The sequence below is a fragment of the Thrips palmi genome, unplaced genomic scaffold, assembly GCF_012932325.1.
Source record: "Thrips palmi isolate BJ-2018 unplaced genomic scaffold, TpBJ-2018v1 HiC_scaffold_2, whole genome shotgun sequence".
Classification (NCBI taxonomy): Eukaryota; Metazoa; Arthropoda; class Insecta; order Thysanoptera; family Thripidae; genus Thrips; species Thrips palmi.
This window is the reverse complement of record NW_023144629.1, coordinates 9,910,656-9,932,343: the sequence shown is the minus strand read 5'-3', so window position 1 is coordinate 9,932,343 and position 21,688 is coordinate 9,910,656. Positions and strand designations below refer to the sequence as shown.

At 47.4% G+C, this 21,688-nt stretch overlaps 2 protein-coding genes across 12 annotated transcripts; both read left to right on the top strand.

Moving 5' to 3' along the window:
- The first annotated feature begins 2,211 nt into the window (after window positions 1-2,211).
- On the top strand, window positions 2,212-6,566 carry LOC117647185. The gene is made up of 2 exons (XM_034388809.1): window positions 2,212-2,329; window positions 4,979-6,566. The coding sequence occupies exons 1-2, from the start codon at window positions 2,318-2,320 to the stop codon at window positions 5,258-5,260; spliced, it is 294 nt and encodes a 97-aa protein (XP_034244700.1). The 5' UTR covers window positions 2,212-2,317; the 3' UTR covers window positions 5,261-6,566.
- Window positions 6,567-13,588: 7,022 nt separating this feature from the next.
- On the top strand, window positions 13,589-20,953 carry LOC117647176. Of its 11 annotated transcripts, XM_034388787.1 has the most exons (4): window positions 16,000-16,018; window positions 16,109-16,268; window positions 17,764-17,846; window positions 19,327-20,953. In XM_034388787.1, exons 3-4 carry the CDS (start codon window positions 17,826-17,828, stop codon window positions 20,662-20,664), a joined length of 1,359 nt encoding a protein of 452 aa, XP_034244678.1. In that variant the 5' UTR covers window positions 16,000-16,018; window positions 16,109-16,268; window positions 17,764-17,825; the 3' UTR covers window positions 20,665-20,953. The 11 variants fall into 11 exon arrangements, with proteins under 11 accessions (XP_034244684.1, XP_034244682.1, XP_034244685.1 ...); XM_034388793.1 differs by lacking the exons at window positions 16,000-16,018; window positions 16,109-16,268 and adding an exon at window positions 13,589-13,607; XM_034388791.1 differs by lacking the exons at window positions 16,000-16,018; window positions 16,109-16,268 and adding an exon at window positions 15,118-15,136.
- Window positions 20,954-21,688: the final 735 nt, after the last annotated feature.

Below are 21,688 nucleotides of genomic sequence, written 5' to 3'. Positions count from 1 at the left end.
TTTTACTCTAAACTACAGATGGACGGCGGAAAGCATTGAAAGGTCATGACCGTCGCAACGTTTCTTCGATAAGCGACATACCTCCCTGAGTGGTGCAACATTTTGACGAGTCATTGGATTGAGATCGTGTATTCAAGTCAGCAAAGTTCTCCGCTCGACTTTCGAAACTACTTGCATGTATAAAGCATCGAATATCGTCAAATCCTTGGAAATATACAAATCGGCAAACGTGATTATACACATTTAAAACCTCAATGTAAAAAATTCGAGATCATCGTACGAGGCGACTCTCGGATGACCTCGTTTTGCTTTAGTTTAGAGTGGGGACTTGCACGGCAACGCTTCTAAAATGTCTAGAGTTTTTTTGATACTGGCAAGCACGATTTAAGTCTGTTTGAGCGGTGCTCGTGTAAGTCACTACTCTCCGGAATTCAAACTCATGAGAAAATGCACTTATGCTCCAAATTGTAAACGTTGCATTTACTATGCTCTAAATAATTAAAAAATAAAAACCATTACGAGCATTCAGGAGTGTGGTTGCTGTAGTTTAGAGTGAGCTTGCTAAGCACGCTTTAAAATAGAGTGTGCCTGGCAGGCACGCTTTAATTTAGAGCGTGCCTGGTAAGCACACTCTAATTTAAAGCGTGCCTGGCAAGCACGCTCCAATTTAAAGCGTGCTTCTTGGCATGCTCCAAATAGAGTGTGCCATGCACACATTTCAGTTTGCAGAGTACTGCAAAAGTGGATGTTAATGGATACTGCAACTGGGTACTTCAGAGAAGAGCTGGACGGAAGTTGAAAAGAAATCCCGAATGAAGCATGCGTATTACACGTCTTCAGTGGACCCGAGGAAAACAAAATGTGCGCGGACTACTTCCGGTTGGGTCTCAACAAACGACGCGTGGGTTGTCTATCAACCGAGGGGTATAATTTCATGGTATTTGCACTCGCATGAGTCTTAAATGTTATGTTTCACATTGAATCTGACAGACACCTAAAAGAGATTTTCGGCGATATCCTCTGTCGTCTGTTGTGACTCAAACGGAAGCGGCCCGCTCGCCTTTTCATTTTCCTTTCGAGTCCGCTGGAATAATCCAGAAGTGAGAATGAGCGTCTGCGTCGCCGTTCTGCCGCTTCCGCTGACCGGCGTCTGTTCTTGATTTCACGCTTCAAACCTCGCGTAGTATATTTAGCATACATTGTTCTGTCTAATGTACTTAGCTAGACGACGAAATTGTTCGTACGAAAAACTGATCCAGGAAGCGGAAGAAGGGGATAACTCAATTTTGGCCATTTTTCAGGAGAAACAAAAAACTGTTAGCAGGGAAAACTAAAACATAACAAATGAATGTTGCAGATGTTAATAATTTCAAAAAGCATTAGTAAAATTTTGGAAAAAAATCAAAAGTGTAAGGTCACTCCGTAGAGGATTTCTGCGGCTTATCACTTTCCGTTGAAATGGAAAACAGAGTCAGCTCACCTTATATATCCTAAACAAAGTGGAATTTGGAGACAAGTCAAGTGGAACAATAGTCTGCATCAAGTGTATGTTACTCTGGTGTATTTTTTGGACTTAGCTCTATTTTCCAAATTGAAATTTAAAATTAAAGGGGGGTTAAGTTGAGTTGATTCTTTTTACACTAGATTCATAAAAACACAAGTTGAGTTATATCCTTTTGCCAATTTGTCAAACGGACTCATGTAGACTAAGGTTGAGTTATCTCCATTTTCCAATGAAATTTAGACTGTAAAAGGGGTTAAGTTGAGTTATACCCTTTTTCCATGTGGATTTTCTCCTGAACTGCTTGGAATTCAGTCAAAAAATTTGGTGTAATGATGTAAACCATTCTAAGGCACAATAATAAAATAAAAACTCAATTTGGGGATAAGTCAAGTTATTTATTCCCTTCTTCCGCTTCCTGGATCAACTTTCCTTTTAAGTTCATGCAACGCTCAAAATACTTTGTTGTAGCAAGCTGCTTTTCTTTGAAAGTCCTACAATAGATAGTTAGGTTATCGGAGTGTTCTTTCGAACTTCCTGTCCAGCTATTTGCACCCTTATTGTGGATCTTTCCTCGGTGCTTAGTACTATGCGGCAAACGTGCCATCTTTTTCAAAGTTTCTCGTTCTTTTCCCGAACTTATGATCGTCTCATGCGGGTGGAATTCCGTGGACTTTGTTGTGGTCAATGGATGTTATTTTACGTTGCAGATCGATCCATCTGTCTACTCCACTGCTGCTGGGGCCGTGCCGGACTGTGAGCGAGGCTACGAGATTCTTCTGCGGATTCAACTGAAACTTGGAACCCGTGGCTGCAATGGACCTGTCGGTGAGTTGGTTTCCCTTTCACGATCAGAATCTAGCTTTTACACTGGGTTGCATTCTTGCTGGAGGCATGTGTTACCATATTTATTATCTACGTATATGTAGATCAACTGCTTCGTTATAACCCATTGAGGCTGTCTTAGACCGCTCCCTGATTGGTCGGAATACTTCACGCTTAAATTTTAGGATTTAAAAATTCGATCAATGTAAATTGTAACTGAGTTATTCGGTCCAACCGGCTCAAATCTTTCCATCCACCGTCTGGTGAGTTACGCGTCTTGGTGTTGATACCACGTGCTGCCTAAGGTCCTCAGTTGACGACGCGAGCATGTCTCGGCTGGAAAACTTTCTCCAAGTCTCAGAAGCTTATATCATAAATCAAGCTCAATCATGAGGCTTCCCGTTTATAAAGGCCTCTCTTATGTACTGAAAGTAGCCAAATATCGACTTAGGGTCAGTTGGGGTAATACGGATGAATTGGGTAAAAATGGGACACCTTTCATTGTGGACAAGATTTAACATCCATAACATACACTGTGGCAAAAAGGTACGGAAAATTCTGTTAATTTTTTGCCAGGATTCTCCGTAGCCCTCTTATCAATATTCTCCGTAGGCTCTTACAGTATTCTCCGTAGGGCCGTACAGTATTCTCTGTAAGTCCGCACAGTCTTCCCCGTAGGATCTGGAAGACTGTATAGTCCTACGGAGATCACTGTAAGGTCCTACGGAGAATACTGTGCTGTCCTACGGAAAATACTGTAAGAGCCTACGGAGAATATTGATAAGGGGGCTACGGAGAATTACCACAAGCTGTTTACAGAATTTTCCGTAGCTTTTTGCCACAGTGTATTTAGGCTCGAAACGTCCGTCTGCCTGTGTAGTATCCCATTTTTCATACGGCACGACTTCATCTGCTCTCAGAAATAAGATTTTATACACACTAAATGTCTTGGGACTTTTTTTTTGTCCCACGATTTATTCAATTTTAAGCACATCCGACGGTAATACAATTTTGTTGCCGTCTGGAGACACATTTTGTCCGACGCCTGCTGCAAATTGTACTTTCACTAGACAATTTGTCCCGCCTGGCGGACACAAAATTGCATCACCACCGGATGTGCTTAAAATTGCATCATTCTAACGGAAACTTTCTAACACTGTACCAACGGACTTAAGGAGGTCCGAAAATTTTGCTGCCGAGGTCCAGAATTTTGATCACTGCAAAACGTTTAGCAAAAGAAGAGTTAAGTGTTATAGCGCGATAGAAAGTTAAAAGAACGGGGATTACGCTCAAATAACTCGGTTTCACATAAATACATTCATTTACTTCTTAAAGTAAAATTTTTGTTTGGGCCAATAATGGGACACGACTTGGGGTGATAATTGGACTATTATCAACATGGGGATTTGGAAAATAAATTTTCATGACTGTCTAAATTGATATAACTGACCGGACGGAAATGGATTGGTCTCGTCTCGACAAGACAAACACTAATGTCAACATGAGCAATGGGTTTGCATGGAAAATGAAAATGATGGAGGGCTTTAAAGAAATCTGATGTGTTCCACGTCGTTTTGTTACTTTAGCTTCATTGAAGCTTCATAACTTCTTCATTTTTCATCGTAACTTATGGCATGTGCTGACATTTATTGTTTGGTCTTTCAAGACGAAACCATTTCTGTCAATGAAACACCTAACATTTTCTTTCCTTCGATACCGAGCCGCCTGTCCCATTATTTCCCCAGGATGTCCCATTTTTACCCCAAAGTGATATTTCCGAATTGACACAACTATTTCAACTTAACTTCCAATCTAAATAAGTTTTTGATGTTATTTCAACACCAAACTGTAGGGAAAAGATACTTATCACTGAGAAACATTGTTAACACTTAGAGGCGTCACTGCTGACTTGTGGAACCCTTATTTCAGAAATTGTCCCATTATTACCCCAACTGACCTTAATGTGCATAAAATCGCTCCACTGGCGTCGACCGCACCAAGCTGCTTCGGCTGCGAAATTACGAACGCTGTGTCCTGGCAGAGATTCTGGTCAGCTTCGGTACGAGTCCATCGCCCCTTGTCTCATTGTTATGGACAGTAAAAGTATGCAATTATTTAGTGTGATGCGCACGTTTTAGCCACGCCACGTGCACACTGAATTACATCGTGGTTGATTTATCTGTGCATAAGCTTTTGAACAGAATTTGAGCAAGCCCGTGAAACGCATGCACAATTTTGTGCAAAGCTTCTGCACAAGAAAACTACGCAGTAATTGATTGTGTTCTAGATTACTCATATTTTCGTGAGGATGTGGGCGATGAATGTTTCATAACTTGAACTCTCACCCTTAATTCTACGTAGTTTTTGTGCATAGCTTTTGCACCAAACCACTAGTAAGTGCGCCAAAACGCACACTTTCTTGCATTGTTGCGAAGAAAGTGGTGCATTTTTAAACGCATGCTTAGTTTTGTGCAAAACTTTTGCGTTACAAACCACATAATAATTTAGTGCTTTGTGCGGCAACTTCTTAGCTAGCACTGGTTAGGGTGAGAAAACCTTTATCACCTCAATTTGAGCGAGGAAACTTCATCACACGTATTTTCCGAATTGCCAGTGTAGCCAGCGCTCTGACTGTCCCTGCTTGTGCCGCAGCTGCTGGACCTCCCGGACGACGCGCTGCTGGCCGTGCTGGCCTACCTGTCCCGGGCGGAGCTGCTGGGCTGCCGGGTGGTGTGTCGCCGCCTGCGCGACCTCTGCCTTCACCGCCACTTGTGGAAGTCCGCCGCCATAGACACCGTGAAGCGGCTCCCGGGCGCTCCGTGTCCTCCCCTGCCTCCGGAAACTCTCTTTCGTGAACCCGGAACGGTGGCTGACGGTGGCGCTAAGAAAGAAGGTGCTGTCGTTGGTGGCCAGCACCGAGTGCGTCGTCGCTGATCTTGAAGTGCGTGCGGGTTCTGATTACGACGATGAAGTGGTGCGCTTGGCTACGGCCATTTGGGTTTTAAAAAATTCTTAGCTCTTGGTGGCTTGCGAGCGCTTGGACTGCAGTTTGCTAACCTTGAGGATCCGAGTTCTCTTGCTCCCCTTCTGAAGGCGGCTTTCAGTGTTGGCGGACTCCGCGAATTGCGGATCGATCTAGGACAGACGATTCCGCCAAATGCGGCTCCATGGTCCTTTTCGGAGAAACGACCCTCCTTGACCAAGCTGGAGTACTTTGGTAATTTGGACCCCTTACTCGAATCGTTGCTCACAACCCACGCGCCAACCCTGGAAGATGTAAGTTTGAGCCTAAGTAAAACAGATCACCTTCCAATGATGCCATGCCTTCGCTCGTTTGCTTGCAAGGCCAGTGCCTTGCTTGATACAGCGGCTCTGTCGAACCTAAACACTCTCAAGTTCTTCGATGCTCCACTACACTTTTCTCCCAGTGCCCTAGACTTTCTCCGCCAGGCGCCCCACCTCAGATCGGTGTCGTTTCCTTTACCTCGGGAAAACCACACGGCCCCGCTGCAGGCTCTGGCGAGCTCGCCCTCTGCCCGCCTCGTCGAATCCCTCACTGTGCGCTGGAAAAGCAGGAACCTGGACGCGATCGGTGTGGAGTTGGCAGCGAACATCCTGCCCGACTTCCCTTCCCTGCAGTCCCTGTCCTTGGAGTGCTGGCTACATGGAGATGCTGTGGACGGTTTTCTGCAGGCAGTGACCCCCACGTCTGCGCCTAGCCTCACCTCGCTCACGATGAAGCAACCTTTTCATTCGTGCCGCCATGGCTGGCTGCACTTCCCTGCGGTTCAGGAACTCCTGGAAAGGAACCCGCGCCTCCACCTTCACGTGCTCGGAGGAAATCGGGCAGAGTGTCGTTGTGAGTGGTGCCGCCTCGGTTGCCATGAGGAGCTGCGGAAACTGGTCAATCTGCAAGATTTTGTGTTGGCTGCTCACCGCAGGATGGCGGGCTGCCCGAGTGGCTGCCGTAGGTGGCCGTTGTGATCTGGTGTCGTGACAGAAATCCTGAAAGTGCATTGTCAGTCTGCAATTAGCATACTGGTGTGACTTTAAGCAGGTGTTTTTTATTGTGTTTGGAACTGGTTCTATTTGCAACTTGCTGAAGACAAACTGTTTTCTTTATTGTGTTGTGAAACAGCTCTTATGTATTTCCGTCTGATATCTTTATTAGCAATATTATCGGTTTTGTTTGATTATATACTATGTATAATTACTTGAATAATTAAACTATTTGCACTTACTCCTAATTTTGGTAACCTCAGTCTTGTGGAAGTGTTCACCGGGACCGATAAAGTAATGGCAATGCAATGGCGACAATGATGACCAATTAAAGCTGTATCAACTCAAATTGGTCATTATCAACTCGTTTAGAAGTGCGACCAAACAGGTGAAGGCGGTGAGGACAATTTGGACTCGATCGGTGCAAAGCAAACAACGCTTTGATGACCACAAAGGTGTCAAATCGGCAGGTAGACACATGGCGTTTGCCACCTTTTCCAATTGGTTGGCCTTTAGCACCTTGGCAATGTACACTCTCGGGACAAAGTAATTTTTAACTATGTCTGTGCAACTGAAACTAAAAATTAAATTGTGGTTGGTATCTAACACTGACACAAAATCAAGAGCAACAATAGCAATAAACATCCCAATAAAACAACAGCTACAGAACAGAACCATCACCTGGGCCCAGAGTGAATAAGATAGAGAAAGTGTGCACACTCACCAACCATTGCCCTACAGGGTCAAGGCAATATACATTGTAGAACAGGATGGAGGAAGATTGTGCATTGAGGGGCGCCTCCCCAACACACACACATTCACACCTAGCTTCACTTCATTTATTTACTAAACAAGGCGTAAACACGTCCAAGGCAGAAAGAGATTTCGATTTCACGTTGTTTCACTACATATCTCAGAGCGGCGCACCGCGGCACAACACTGGCACTAGCACTTCACTACGTCACGGCGGGCGCCCGAGTTGCCTCGAGAGCCGTGACGTCACGTCGGCGACGGCAAAGCGGAGGTGGGACGGCGTGGACAGGCCCGCTCCGGACGGAGACAGAGACCACTGAAAATCTATCGGCGTGACTTCGTGCCGCTGCATGGGCGGAAATTAAGTGTCACGCCAACAAACGGCATGACAGAAGAGTCACGCCCCAAATCGGCAAGACTCAAAAATTCACGCCAATTTTTGGTGTGAATTTCTTGTCATGCCACTTTTTGGCATGACTTTTCTAATAAAACGCGTTGTCAGTCACGCCAAACGAGGGCGTGACCCACAGGTCACGCCGTTTATCGGCGTGAATTGCGTGTCACGCCAATTTTTGGCGTGACTTTTTGGTCACGCTATTCTATGGCCATGTGTCCGACCATTACGTTTTCAGTGACGGTGTTGGGTGGCGAGGCGAAACATGGCAGCAGCAAGACGGCCTCTCACACGAGGCACGAGGCAGAGGCACGGCTTCGGCGGATGTTTAGCCCATCATAGTGTGTGGACTAAGCCCGGAACTTGACGCCCTTGCCATTAATCGGTGGCTTTAGCACTTGGCAATGTACACTCTCGGGACAAAGTAATTTTTAACTATGTCTGTGCAACTGAAACTAAAAATTAAATTGTGGTGGTATCTAACACTGACACAAAATCAAGAGCAACAATAGCAATAACATCCCATAAACAACAGCTACAGACAGAACCATCACCTGGGCCCAGATGAATAAGATAGAGAAGTGTGCACACTCACCAACCATTGCCTACAGGGTCAAGGCAATATACATTGTAGAACAGGATGGAGGACAGATTGTGCATTGGGGGCGCCTCCCCAACACACACACTTCACACCTAGCGTCACTTCATTTATTTACTAAACAGGCGTAAACTACGTCCAAGGCAGAAAGAGATTTCGATTTCACGTTGTTTCACTACATATCTCAGAGCGGCGCACCGCGGCACAACATGGCACTAGCACATTCACTACGTCACGGCGGGCGCCGAGTTGCCTCGAGAGCCGTGACGTCACGTCGGCGACGGCAAAGCGGAGGTGGGACGGCGTGGACAGGCCCGCTCCGGACGGAGACAGAGACCACTGAAAATCTATCGGCGTGACTTCGTGCCGCTGCATGGGCGGAAATTAAGTGTCACGCCAACAAACGGCATGACAGAAGAGTCACGCCCCAAATCGGCAAGACTCAAAAATTCACGCCAATTTTTGGTGTGAATTTCTTGTCATGCCACTTTTTGGCATGACTTTTCTAATAAACCGTGTCAGTCACGCCAAACGAGGGGTGACCCACAGGTCACGCCGTTTATCGGCGTGAATTGCGTGTCACGCCAATTTTTGGCGTGACTTTTTGGTCACGCTATTCTATGGCCATGTGTCCGACCATTACGTTTTCAGTGACGGTGTTGGGTGGCGAGGCGAAACATGGCAGCAGCAAGACGGCCTCTCACACGAGGCACGAGGCAGAGGCACGGCTTCGGCGGATGTTTAGCCCATCATAGTGTGTGGACTAAGCCCGGAACTTGACGCCCTTGCGGGCGATGAATCGGCGGGTGTAGTCATGATGGAAAATCCACGGATAAACGTCGGATTGCAACGGATTGATGGCAGAAACTTCGCGGAACACCAAACACGTGCACTGAGCGGCAGCGTCTCGTCTTGACGCTCCGTCGGCTGACTGTAGACTGACTGACTACACTGTTAGAAATTAGCTCCGAAATTTTATGGAGAAAAACCCTATAATCACGTTCATGGAGACTCCATTCATTTTCCATTTTTTTTTCGGAGAGATTTTCGCAGGGCTTATACAGATGTTCTACGGAGCATTCCTTGGGTCCAGATAGGAGGTAAAATGCAAGTCTTTTAAAGAGGACTTCGCTGAAGCATTTTTTGGTCTGAAATGGTCAAAGAAGGGACAATCTCATTCGAGCTCATTTCACTTATATCCTGTAGCTTTCCCTTAATATTATGAAAACTGAGCTCAAGAAGTAGGGGAATTTTAACTGGTTGCAAACCTTTTCTTCGTGTTTTTGTGATAGTGAAGCGTGCATTTTTGTTCAAAGTTCCGAATTTTTTCGGAGAAAGCCCAGAATTTGCATTACTGGAGAGCTCCATGCAGAAGTTTCGGAAAAACTCCATGATTTTTCCATTTTTTTCGGAATTTTCTGACAGTGTAGCCGGGCACGTTCTCTCTCTCTCGCACACCCATCGGCAGGCAGCGCCACCGTGCCGTCTCGCACGCAGCGACCGGCGACTGACCACCCGTCAGGGGAGACATCCGAATTCGGTGGATGGTATGCCTACCTTCACGGCGCTTTGTCTCGCATCGCGCGACGACTGCCATCGGAGTTTCGACGTCCAAACAAACGTGACGTCACGGGGCCACCAGAGAAAGGTGTGCCAACATTTAAAACAGTGTGCGCATCGCATATCCATATATTTTGAACCGTGCGCTGCAACGTGACACAACTCTCAGTGAAGTCACAGCTCATGGGTAGACTGCCTACTGGACAATCGCGAGACCACGATCTCGCCCACAAAGGCTGCAGTCGCCACGAGGCTGCCGGCTATCCAGACCTCGAAGCACACCCACACCTTGGCGATGTCCAGCGCAACGACCCGAGGGTTTGCACGCTCCGCCCTGGTTCTCTGGGAAGCGTACAGGCGCGTGTCCTTGACGTTTTGAAACCGGTGCACCACCTCGGGGTGTAAGCCAACCGCCCTAAATCGGTTAATAGTCACCCCAAAGCTTTTCGCTTGAGGCAAGCCTTTCTTTGCCATGAATAAAGTAACAACGGATTGTCTGGGCAGCGTGAATTTGTGCACACTGTCCATTGACCCCACTTCCGGTGCGATGTGTGAAAGACTCGTCTTCGTCAGCAGAAATGCGGCGCTTCGGTTTGCAACGGCAGCCAAGGCCTCACGGGCTGAGCCGGTAAAGACAGCGGCTCTGACGCTCAGTGCGTGCGATACATAATGGTCTTCCACGTCGATCCCAGGTTGGATGAGAACATTAAGTTTGGTTCGCGCCAGTTCTTCCAAAGTTTGTATTTCTCCAGCGGCGCATTTGCCGAGAAGACCAGCCAGAAGTTTCCCGCTGTAGGCCGAGGAGAGGACGACGCAGACGAGCAGCCATCCGCCCAGCAGCGGACGCCGCGCATCCCTGCCGACCGGCGAGCCGGACTGGCCGACCAGAGGGGCCAGCGCGTCGAGGAAGGCCCTGGAGCGCCCGTTGAGTGCATGCAGTAAGGTGGCGACCCCCAGCAAGGACAACGCCGTGGCAATCCAGAGGGCCGTTGAAAACTGTCCAGTGATGCTGTCGACGAGACAGTTGCCTTCCCCCATCCCGGCCGGCACCAGAACCACCACGCTGTCCATTGCCCAGGGGAAAGCATCGAATTTGCTATAAGTATGCACATGTAACGGGTATTCTAAGATGAACAAGTTGTAGCGGCAGAGTACTAGGAAGTTTCCCATCGTCTCGGTTTGTTCATTCGGACGAAGCTTAAGTTCCCGTATTTGTTGACAACTGTTTTTGCGTACTGTTCCAACATAGTTTGGTACACATTTGCGTCACCAGCGTTGAAGTACATTCCGGTGCTACGTGTCGCGTCTCCTCGAAAGTAGCATGGTGGGAAGAACATCACAGATCCTGGAAGCCAAACCCTTGCTGGCGGCGGACCCTAGTTGAGGTTTAAAGGTCCCCAGGTACACAGCCGAGCTTGAACCCACAACCCCAGCCAGTCGAACCACGAGCATTATTGGTGTCATGGAAAAAATTCTCCAAGATTCTGCGATTTTGTTCAGATCTTTCTCTGTCCAGCCAGACTTGTATTCTGTCCATAGCAGCGTTCGGCACTCAAGGGGCTTTTCTATGGCCGCGAGAACGGCGATCAAGTCTGATGCTCTTTCTTCGGCGACCAGAAGGACTGCACTCGGCAGAGACAGAGTATAACGATCCGCTGGGGTCGGCCATGGCCGTCCCGGGCTGGGCACCAGGACCACAGACGCTGTTCCGTGCAGTCTCAGAAAGGCGTCCATCCACTGCGGCCTTCCCGCGACAACCAGCTGAGGAGGATGGGGTCCGGTGCGCAGCAGGGCGGGCTCCAGCAGGCTGAGGATGAACCGCGCCTCCACTGCGAGAAAAGATCACGGTAAAGCCTGTACTGAGTACTCCAGAACACCGTTCTTTCAAAGCCAGCATCTGCCGTACATGTTACAGTGATTGCCGTACTCGTTTTACAAACCATACCGTAGTCTTTTCAACACTAGATACTGTGCTTTTCGACAGATCATGCCGCACTTTTTTGCAGGCAATGCCGTACTTTTTTGCAGGCAATACCGTACTTTAATACCTATCAAAAACTACAATAATTTTTTCCAGTCTGTTGACCCTCGTTTTCCAAGATCCTGATGTAGCCAACTGCCGAAGTCGGGCTCCTGGACCCCCCTTCCGGCCCTTGCGTAAAAAGGTCTTGCCAAGACCTATCGAAAGGTGCAATAAAATTTTTCAGTCGGTCGACCCCCTCTTCCCAAGATTCTGATGTACGCACCTGCTGAAGTCGGGACTCCTGTACATCCCCCCACCCTTTTCGGACCCCTAATTGAAAAGGTCTTGAAGAGATCTATTGAAAGCCGCAATATTTCAGTCGATCGACCCTTTTCTCAAGATCCTGACGTGGACAATTCTCGGAAGCGGCCTTCGTCGGGACCAGATCGGGGCCTTCCTCTATTTTTTTGAATAGAAAGGCGGGTCAATACGGCAGGGACTGTACTAAAGAACGGGAACTACTGTTAAAAGACTACGGAATATTTTGTAAAACAAGTACGGTAAATCCTATAGGCCAGCGGTTCCCAACCTTTTTCGGTTCGCGACCCCAAATTTGTAGCCAAAAATTTCCGCGACCCCCAGGAGAAATTTCGCGACCCCACGCGACCCCTCCTTTAGCATGCCTTTGATACAAAGTGCGATAATCTGCCTTAGTTCGGGAGCAGTATAGTCTCAAAGTTGATCAAAACGGTCACAAATGTCTTTGAAAAATCGTGTTTTGGGCCGACTTTAGGCACCCATTGTGTCTGATCCGAGGCGGTATTTCGTCCTTCCTCAACGGGCAATTGGTCTTTGGACCTTTCTTTTGCATGCCTTTAAAACGTGACGCGATTATCTGCCTTAGTTTGGAAGCAGTACTGCCGCAAAGTTGATCAGAACGGTCACAAATGTCTGAAAACACGTGGGTTGATCAACTTTGCGGCAATACTGCTCCCAAACTAAGGCAGATAATCGCACTCCGTAACAAAGGAATGCTAAAGGAAGGTCCTAAGACCAATTGCCCGTTGGGGGAGGACGAAATACCGCTTCGGATCAGACGCAGTGGATGCTTAAAGTCGACTCAAAACACGATTTTTCAAAGACATTTGTGACCGTTTTGATCAACTTTGCGGCATTTAAGCAGCCACCGCGTCTGATCCAAGGCGGTATTTCGTCCTCCCACGACGGGCAATTGGTCTTTGGACCTTCCTTCAGCATGCCTTTGTTACGGAGTGTGATTATCTGCCTTAGCAAATCAGTGTAGAGCAGGTCGCACTTAAGCGTAGACCAGTTTGTCCACGCTTGCACGTCGACCCCAGTGTGTCGACCTCGAAGTGCGACCACCCGTTCGGACGCCTACATGTGTAGGACCACTGTTGTCCTACGGCAAATACACTGAGTTCCAATTGTGACCCCACACTCAGCCGTCGGACATTCTGTGGCGAATGAAGGTTCGGACAGCGTGGGCCGACATTCAAGCGCGGACCTATACTGGTGCGACACTCAAGCGTGGTCCGTCCCGCTGTAAATGTCGACGTCCTACACTTGGTTGCAGGGTAAGTTTGAGAGCGTTCCGAGTTGTTCCCGCCACCGCGACCGTAGGCGACCGCGGGCGTCGGCTACCGCGACCCCAAGGTTGGGCCAACCGCCCGATTGGACACTCTGGTACATACTAGTTTTACAAGTACGGTAAAGTTTGGCAAAAAAATTATCCAGGATTTACCGTCATTTTTTCTCAGAGTGTCGTCCAAGCCTGTATCGTTACTTGGCAGCAGGGAGGTCCAGCTCGCAGAAAGTGCCTTGGCGGGTACCAAGAGGACCACGGCGAGCACTGCAGCACACATCGTTCCACTCGGACTGGCCATCCTGACTGAACTGCGCCACAGCAAAAGTGACCTGAACTTTTCGTGTGATGGCAAGCGTAGTCTTGCCGCACCATTCGAAGGGCGCCGTTCCATCGAAGGACTTGTCAAAAGTAAATAGTGGGCTGTGGAGCGAGGCCCGCCTATTAATGGGAGCTTCAAGCATTCACAGCGAAGCGACTGGAAACATGCTATTGCCCTTTCAGAAATCACTCGTAACTTTATCACCTCTTTCTTATGTCACCAGACGTGACAGCTGGTGCGCACCATTGCGAAGCGTATTCTGGACAAGAGGGGCGAAAATCACCACTTTCACGAGCACGCCTGCCTGCCCTGCGCGGAGTGCGCGCATCATCAACACACACACACTAAATCACTAAGTAGGTTTTTCTGCGCGCCAATGCACGAAATTAAACATGCATTTCGTAACGCACAAATTTGTGCGCGGCAATTCACGATTTCGAGCGCAAGTATGCAGCAAAGCGTACATTGTCACGCAGAAATTAGTACGTTACGAATTGCATGTTTAATTTCGTGCATTGGCGCGCAATGCTGCCTGCAGACCTGGCTGCAAGACCGATGCTGACAGGCGCATCGTCTCCCTGATCACCCGCTCGGTGCCTGCAAGAGAGGGCGCCGCTTAAGCCGTTCAAAGCCTTAAAGCGCCCTCAATTTTTCTGCTTTTTCAAATCGCAGTTCATAATTGGAATCGGCAGAAAAAATGCTACAAAATGCGGCATCTATAACTTTTGAGATATAGAAAAGAAAAAAAAAGGTTACAACACAAGTGTTTTTACCACCCGTACTTGACAGTTGCCCATGGTACCCGCTGTCCCATTGTGCCCCACGCTCCCTAAGAATGGTCATGAACACACATTTTTTTTCAAAATCGCAAAGGGGCCATTTTTTCTGCCGATTCGGTCCGAAGTGCATGCACTGTGCTTTGAAAAAAAATTAAATATTGAGGGCGCTACTAGCCTTGAAAATTCGATTTTTTTTTTCTTTACTTTGAAGGCCGGTTGCGCCCTCCGTTTTACTCATTTTTGCAAGACCAAGTACATGTTCGGAATCAGCAGGAAAGTCTAACTTTTGAGATTTCCACAAAAGAGTACTTTCGCCACCCCTTAACTAATGTGGGCGAACGGATGTCGTATCAGACATCCGAAATGAGATTTGGGATCCTCAGGACTTCTAACGGCATAGGCACCATAGGCCTCTTTTAATAGGCAACAGTGGTGACATCTGCCATTGGGGAATTTGAACCTTAGTCCGGGGCCAAACTAGCTTCGATTCCAAAAATTTATAATTTGTTTCCTACACCCAAAATTTGGCGTGCCCTGACAATGGCGCTCTTGTCGCCTGCTTTACACTTCAGGGCGCCGAATGTCGCCATGTCTCAAGGATCACAAATCATTAAGCAGCTTGTCTCTAACTGTGGGCCGCCGTAGCTCGGCAGCGCAAAAGGTGCCTGCCTAGAAAGTGGGCACCTGTGTATGCTCTACCATGGGAGGGGGCCGGGGTATGATTTGAGGACCCCGAGACAAGGCAACGAAGGTGCCCAAAATGTGGGCGACATTTGCCGCCTCTAGAAGTGGAGCAGGCGGTAACGGCGCCCAGTTCCAGGGAATACCGAATTTGGAGTGTAGGTCGCATGATGGCCCCGACCGAGGGGTGAATCACTCCGTGTCTTTGTGTACACATGAGTACATGAGTACAGATGAGTACACCTGAAAATACTCATAAATTGGGCTTTTTGTCGACGTTTTTACGCCTTTTTAGCGTTTTAAACGTAAATCCACACCGAATCCTGTATAAATTTGGCTATTTTTGCTCTTTCAAAATTTGTGAGTACCTGAGTACGGGCTTATTTGTACACATGAGTACACTAGTGATTCACCCCTCGGCCCCGACAAAATGTTTCACGGTGCAAATCCAACCTCAGGGTGAATTGTTGATGTCCGCCGAGGTGAGGCCCTCCTTGCCGCTCAGCTGCTCCAGGACCAGCGTTCAGCTGCATAGTTCCAAGACTCTAGGACTGCATGAGGCAGATAGTTAAGCACAATCGCTCATTTCAAGTACGAGACATCACGTTGAATCGTATATGTCAAAATGTCACAATCCTTTCAGCATTGTGTCACATTCGTTCGGGTGTGAACCAGCCATTGGTTGCCTTATTCCCATTCACGAATGTGATACAGTGCTCAAAAGAACGAGACATTTTGTCACCTTTGATTTACCATGGAATCACGTTCCTGTGTTGACCAGAAGTCATCCACTGAGCAAAAAATGTCCTGTCAATGCCGTTAATTTATTACCAATGTTTGCTATTATGCAATTCACGGCGTTTGCTGTGAACTAGTTCACGGCGTTCACTGTGATCTCGGTCACGACAGTGTTCACTGTGATCTGGCCACAGTAAACGCCGTGAATTGGAGCCTGATTTGCACTACTTCGATGCTCGGCGGCGTCAGACTCAGTGTATACTGTGGACCAGATCACAGCGAACAAGATCACAGTGAATCGCGTGAGTAGATCACAGTAAACGCTGTGAATTGACCTACAGTGAAAACTGGTAATAAATTAACGGCATTGACAGGACATTTTTATCTAACAGTGTCTGCCGTCAGTTTGGTGAAAGCAGACCATAACGTGAGCTGCAATCAAGACGGTAGTCCAATAAGTCACCATTCACCTTAGGAAGTTGTTGTAAATGTGACATGCTCGTCTGCTAGTTCACAAAGTGTGCTGAGTGTTATTTCGAGGTCACAAGCAAGGTATGAGGACGTTCGTGTTGTGTTTCTTATTTCGGGGGTCGAGCTGCGCAAAGCTGCGGTAAAGGGTACTCCAATGAATCGTGAAACGGAAGAAGTACAAAAGTTAGTCTGAAAAACCTGCTTCGGCACATGCGCACCGGGTGGTGGGGAAACGCCTGAGCGTGCGCAGGAGCTGTTAGGGCTCACTTTTGTCGCTGTTCTTCCGTTTCAAGATTAATTGGAGTACCGTACCTCATAGGTCGGGGGATCCGAGCCAGCGTAACGGTACGTTGAACATCTCAGGTGTGAGAGAATAGGTCGGAAGTTCTTTCAGTGAATAAGGTTCCCCCTTATTCGCTGAAAGAACTTCCGTGGTGGTATCGCGAAATTCTCCGTTGCGCTACGCCGTGGCAGCGGGCTGGGGGTCCCTGCCTGCGTAACGCCCGCTTCACTGGAGTTTTCTGAAAGGTTTTCTGGAACTATTCAGAGGCAACTGTCCGCAGCCAATATACCACGTATTGTATTCAGGGTAGCTACTTCTGGGGAGTCTCCGGTTTCTGTGTTTCTTCTTCGCTCTGATGGAACTGTCAATTGGATTCGTTCTATACTTCCCTCGAATGAACAATTGGAGGGACTGGGTAGGAGCTTCCGGTTTTGATCTCAGCACCTCTGGTTTGCAGCTGCGTTAGAGTATCATACTGTGTTTAGTCTTCTAGTTTGAACTTTATCATAGGACAAGTCGACTTCCGTCTCCACCGCTCCCAGTCGATTTAAATCCTACTCAGCCGATTACTGCAAGGTGGGTGTACGGATACTGCTACAGATTACTTCGGAGAAGAGCTGAACGGAGGTTGAAAAGAAATCCCGGTTAAAGTATGCGTCACAGATTTCCTCAGCGGAACCGAGTATAACAACAAGTGAGCGGGCCACTTCCGGTTGGGTCTCAACAAACAGACGACGACTACGCGTTAGTTTTCCATTAACCGAGGGGCCAAATTTCATGATATTTGCACTCGAATGAGTCTTAAATATTATGTTTCACTTGAGAACTGACGTACAACTTCTTAAAAGAGATTTCCGGTGATATTTGAATCCTCCGTCGTCCGTTGTGATCCAAACGGAAGCGACCCGCTCGCCTATTCTCCTTTTCGGGTCTGCTGAAATAGTCCAGAAGTGAGAACATAGGTCAGACGAACTTTGTTACACGAAGAAATAGTTGGGAAATTACGAAATATTTTTTTTGTACGCTTATGTATGCTTTAAATACTGTGTTGTATCAAGCTGCTTCTCTTATGTAAGGCCTAAAATAGTTTGTTAGGTTTTCAGAGATCTTCTAAACTTTCAGTCCAGTTCTTTGTAGCCTATTTGTGAATCTTTCCTTGGTGCTTAGTATTATGCGTCAACCGTGCCATCTTATTAAAGGTTTCTCGTTATTTTCCCGCATCCATGATGGTCTCAAGCGGGTGGAAGTCCGTGGACTATGTTCAGTGGTTAATGATGTTCGTCTACGTTGCAGGTTGATCCGTCTGTCTACGCCACTGCTGGGACCGTGCAAGACTGTGTGAACCCGTCGCTGCAATGGAAACAGTGGACCTATCGGTGAGTTAACTTTCCTTTCACGATCAGTAACTAGCTTTCACACAAGGTTGTATTCTTGCTGAAGGCATAGACCGCCGGCTTCGTGACAAACCATGTGTTACGCCGCTCCCTGATTGGTCGGAGTACTTCACGCTTGAATTTTAGGATTCAAAATTTGATGAATGTAAATTGTAACTGAATTATTCGGTCCAGCGGGCTCAACTCTGCCAATCCACCATCTGGTCTTTGAGTTACGCGTCTTGATATTGATACCAGGTGTTCCACGAAGTACTCAGTTGGCGACGCGAGCATGTCTCGGCTGGAAAACTTCCTCCAAGTTTCTCAAGCTAAAGTTTATTAAATAATATCAAGCTCGATTATAAGGTGTCCCGTTCATGTGAGCTTCTTTATCATCTACTAAGTAGCCAAACATCGACTTTGATCAACTCCGGTGCGAGTCCATTGCCCCTTATCTCGTTGTTATGGACAGAAAGTAAAAGTACGCAAACATTTAGTGCACGCGTTTCAGCCTCATTGCAGTGAGAAAACGTTACAAACTATTTTGGGCCTTACAAAGAAAAGTAGTTTGTATAACAAAGAATTTTGAGCATACATTAGCTTACAAAGGAAATACTTCGTAATTTACAAACTATTTCTTCGTATAACAAAGTATTTTAGTTTGTTATACGTATGCTCAAAATACTTCGTAAGGTTTTAAGAGTCTGAATTACCCTGAAGGTTTTTTTTTGCATGAGCTTTATGCTCAGAATTCGAGCATGCGCGTGAAAAGCACACTGCAAGAAAAAGTGTGAATAGTACAACAAAAGTACAACCAAAACTGTACAATAAAAGTACAACACGGATTGTATAAAGTACAACGAGAATTGTACAAACCACAACGAGGCCGGACTGCCCAGCACTCGTACTGCCGGTTTCATTGCACTTTGTACAACAATTGTTGTCCTTTGAAAGTACAATAAACTCCTGATTAAAAATTTGCCAGTAATTTGTGTACTTTCGTTGTGGCTTTTTTTGCAGTGCACGCACAATTTTGTGCAAAGCTTATGCACAAAAAAACTACACAGTCAATTAGTGTGTGCTAAATTACTCAAATTTTCGTGAGGATTTCATTTTTCACCCGAATCTGGGCGATGACTGTTTCATAACTTGAAATCTCACCCTTGATTCTATGTAGTTTTTTGGTGCATAGCTTTTGCACCAAACCGCGTGGAACGCACGAGTTCGTGCGCAACAACGCACCCTTTCCTTCTTTGTTGCGCACAACTTATGGTGCATTTTAAGACGCATGCACAATTCTGTGCAAAGCTTTTGCGTTAAAAGCAGCATAACAATTTAGTGTGTTGGGCGGCAACTTCTTAGCTAGCACCGGTTAGGGTGAGAAAACTTACATCACCCCAATTTGAGCGAGGAAGCTTCATCACCCGACTCTACCGAATTGCCAGTGTAGCCAGCGCTCTGACTGTCCCTGCTTGTGCCGCAGCTGCTGGACCTCCCGGACGACGCGCTGCTGGCCGTGCTGGCCTACCTGCCACCGGCGGAGCTGCTGGGCTGCCGGGTGGTGTGTCGCCGCCTGCGCGACCTCTGCCTTCACCGCCACTTGTGGAAGTCCGCCGCCATAGGCTGTGAGCTGCTCCCGGCGCTGCGTGTCGTCCCCTGCCTCCGGAAACTCTCTTTCGTGAACCCGGAACAAATGGTGACGTTGGCTCAAATGAAGAAAATGCCGTCGTTGTTGGCCAGCACCGAGTGCGTCGTCGCTGAACTTGAAGTGCGTGCGGATGTTTATTTTGCTGGTCCTGAGGTGCCCTTGGCTACGGCCATGGTTAAGAAATTCTCAGCTCTTGGCGGCTTGCGAGCGCTTCGACTTTCTTTTTTCAGCCTTATGGATTCGCACTCTCTTGCTCTCCTTCTAAAGGCGGCTCTCGGTGTTAGCGGTCTCCGCGAATTAGGGATCGGTCTATGTAGCAGAATTCCGTCACATCCGGCCCTATGGTCCTTAACGTTGAAACGACCCTCCTTGACCAAGCTGCAGTACGTTGGTAAATTGAACTATGTACTCGTACAATTGCTTACAACCCATGCGTCAACGCTGGAGGATGTGAGTGTGTGCCTGGGCACAGATCACCTCCCAATGAACTTCTTGCGGATGATGCCACGGCTTCGCTCGCTTGAGTGCAAGGCCGATGCTTTGTCTTATTCTGCGGCTCTGTCCAACCTCAACACTCTCAAGTTCATCAATGAAGATCTACCACCTGACTTTCCTTCCAGTGCTCTGGACTTTCTCAGCCAGGCGCCTCACCTCAGATCGGTGTCGTTTCCTGTACCTCGGAAAAACCACGCGGCCCCGCTGCAGGCTCTGGCGAGCTCGCCCTCTGCCCGCTTTGTCGAATCTCTCACTTTGAGCTGCGTTGGCTGGGATTTGGACGCGATCGGTGTGGAGTTGGCAGCAAACATCGTGCCCCTTTTCCCTTCCCTGCAGTCCCTGTCCTTGGAGTGCTGGCTGCATGGAGATGATCTTGACGGTTTTCTGCAGGCAGTGACCCCCACGTCTGCGCCGAGCCTCACCTCGCTCTCGATGAATCCACCCCTTGGAGAGTGCGCCCATGGCTGGCTGCACTCCCCTGCGGTTCAGGAACTCCTGGAAAGGAACCCGCGCCTCCACCTTCGCGTGCTCATCAGAAATCAGGCAGAGTGTCGTTGTGAGTGGTGCGGCCTCGGTTGCCATGAGGAGCTGCGGAAACTGGACGATCTGCAACATCTTGCGATGGCTGCTCACCGCAGGATGGCGGGCTGCCCGACTGGCTGCCGAAGGTGGCCGTAGTGACCTGGTGTCGTGTCAGAGATCTACCTGCCATCCTAGAAATGCATTGTCAGTGTGCAATTAGCATACTGGTGTGACTCTAAGCAGGTGCTCTTTTGTTAAATTGTGTTTGAAACTGGTTATATTTGTAACTTGAAGATGTGCTGAAGACTAACTAGACTTAATATTTTCTTGTGGAACATCTTTTATTTCTGTCCTATATTTTAATTAGCCATAATTTTTGCCGTCGGTTTTGTTTGATCATACAATTTGTATTCTTACTTGAATAATTAAACTTTTTAAGAACTTACTCCTTATTTTGAAACTCACTCTTGCCCCGATGATGAAGTTATGGCAATAGCTACATTCAAGCTGTATCAACTCAAATTGGTGATCATCAACTCGTTGAGAAGTGCGACCAAACTGGTTAACTATGGCGGTGAGGCAAATCGGCAGGTAGAAACACGGCATTCCCCACCTTTTTTCTTTCAATTTGTTGGCCTTTAGCACCTTGGCAAGGTGCACGCACGCTCAGGACAAAGAAATTTTTAACTATTTCTGTTCAACGTTAACTCGCTGCACAGGACCAGAAAGTATATTTTATCAAAACTCAGTACGTGGTAAAAAGTTTGAAGTGACCTGAGTGACACTTTAAAATAATCCGAAAAGTTTATAGAAATACGTTCAACTCTTAACTTGGGACCACCTTTTAGATTGGAAGAGCTACTCCTCTATTTATCAAAACTGTTTCCCCGTGCACACTGAAGTTTAGCATCACAATTTTGCACGAGACGTTGTACACTTTTTATTTTTTAATTACGATTAAAGAGCTTACATAGTATTGTGACAGCACAGCGATGCACAGTGGTTTAAAATGCGATTTTCGGGGGAATAAGTCCTAGCAAGCGTCCCGTGCGACCAAATGCTACCAGAATTGAACTGAATCATCGGTAGGCAATAGGCAAAGACTGGTTCAAAGGAAAAGGCGGTCCGATAAAAATTGGATTTATAATGCTGAAATAATGAGAAAAATAGCAAAATTAGA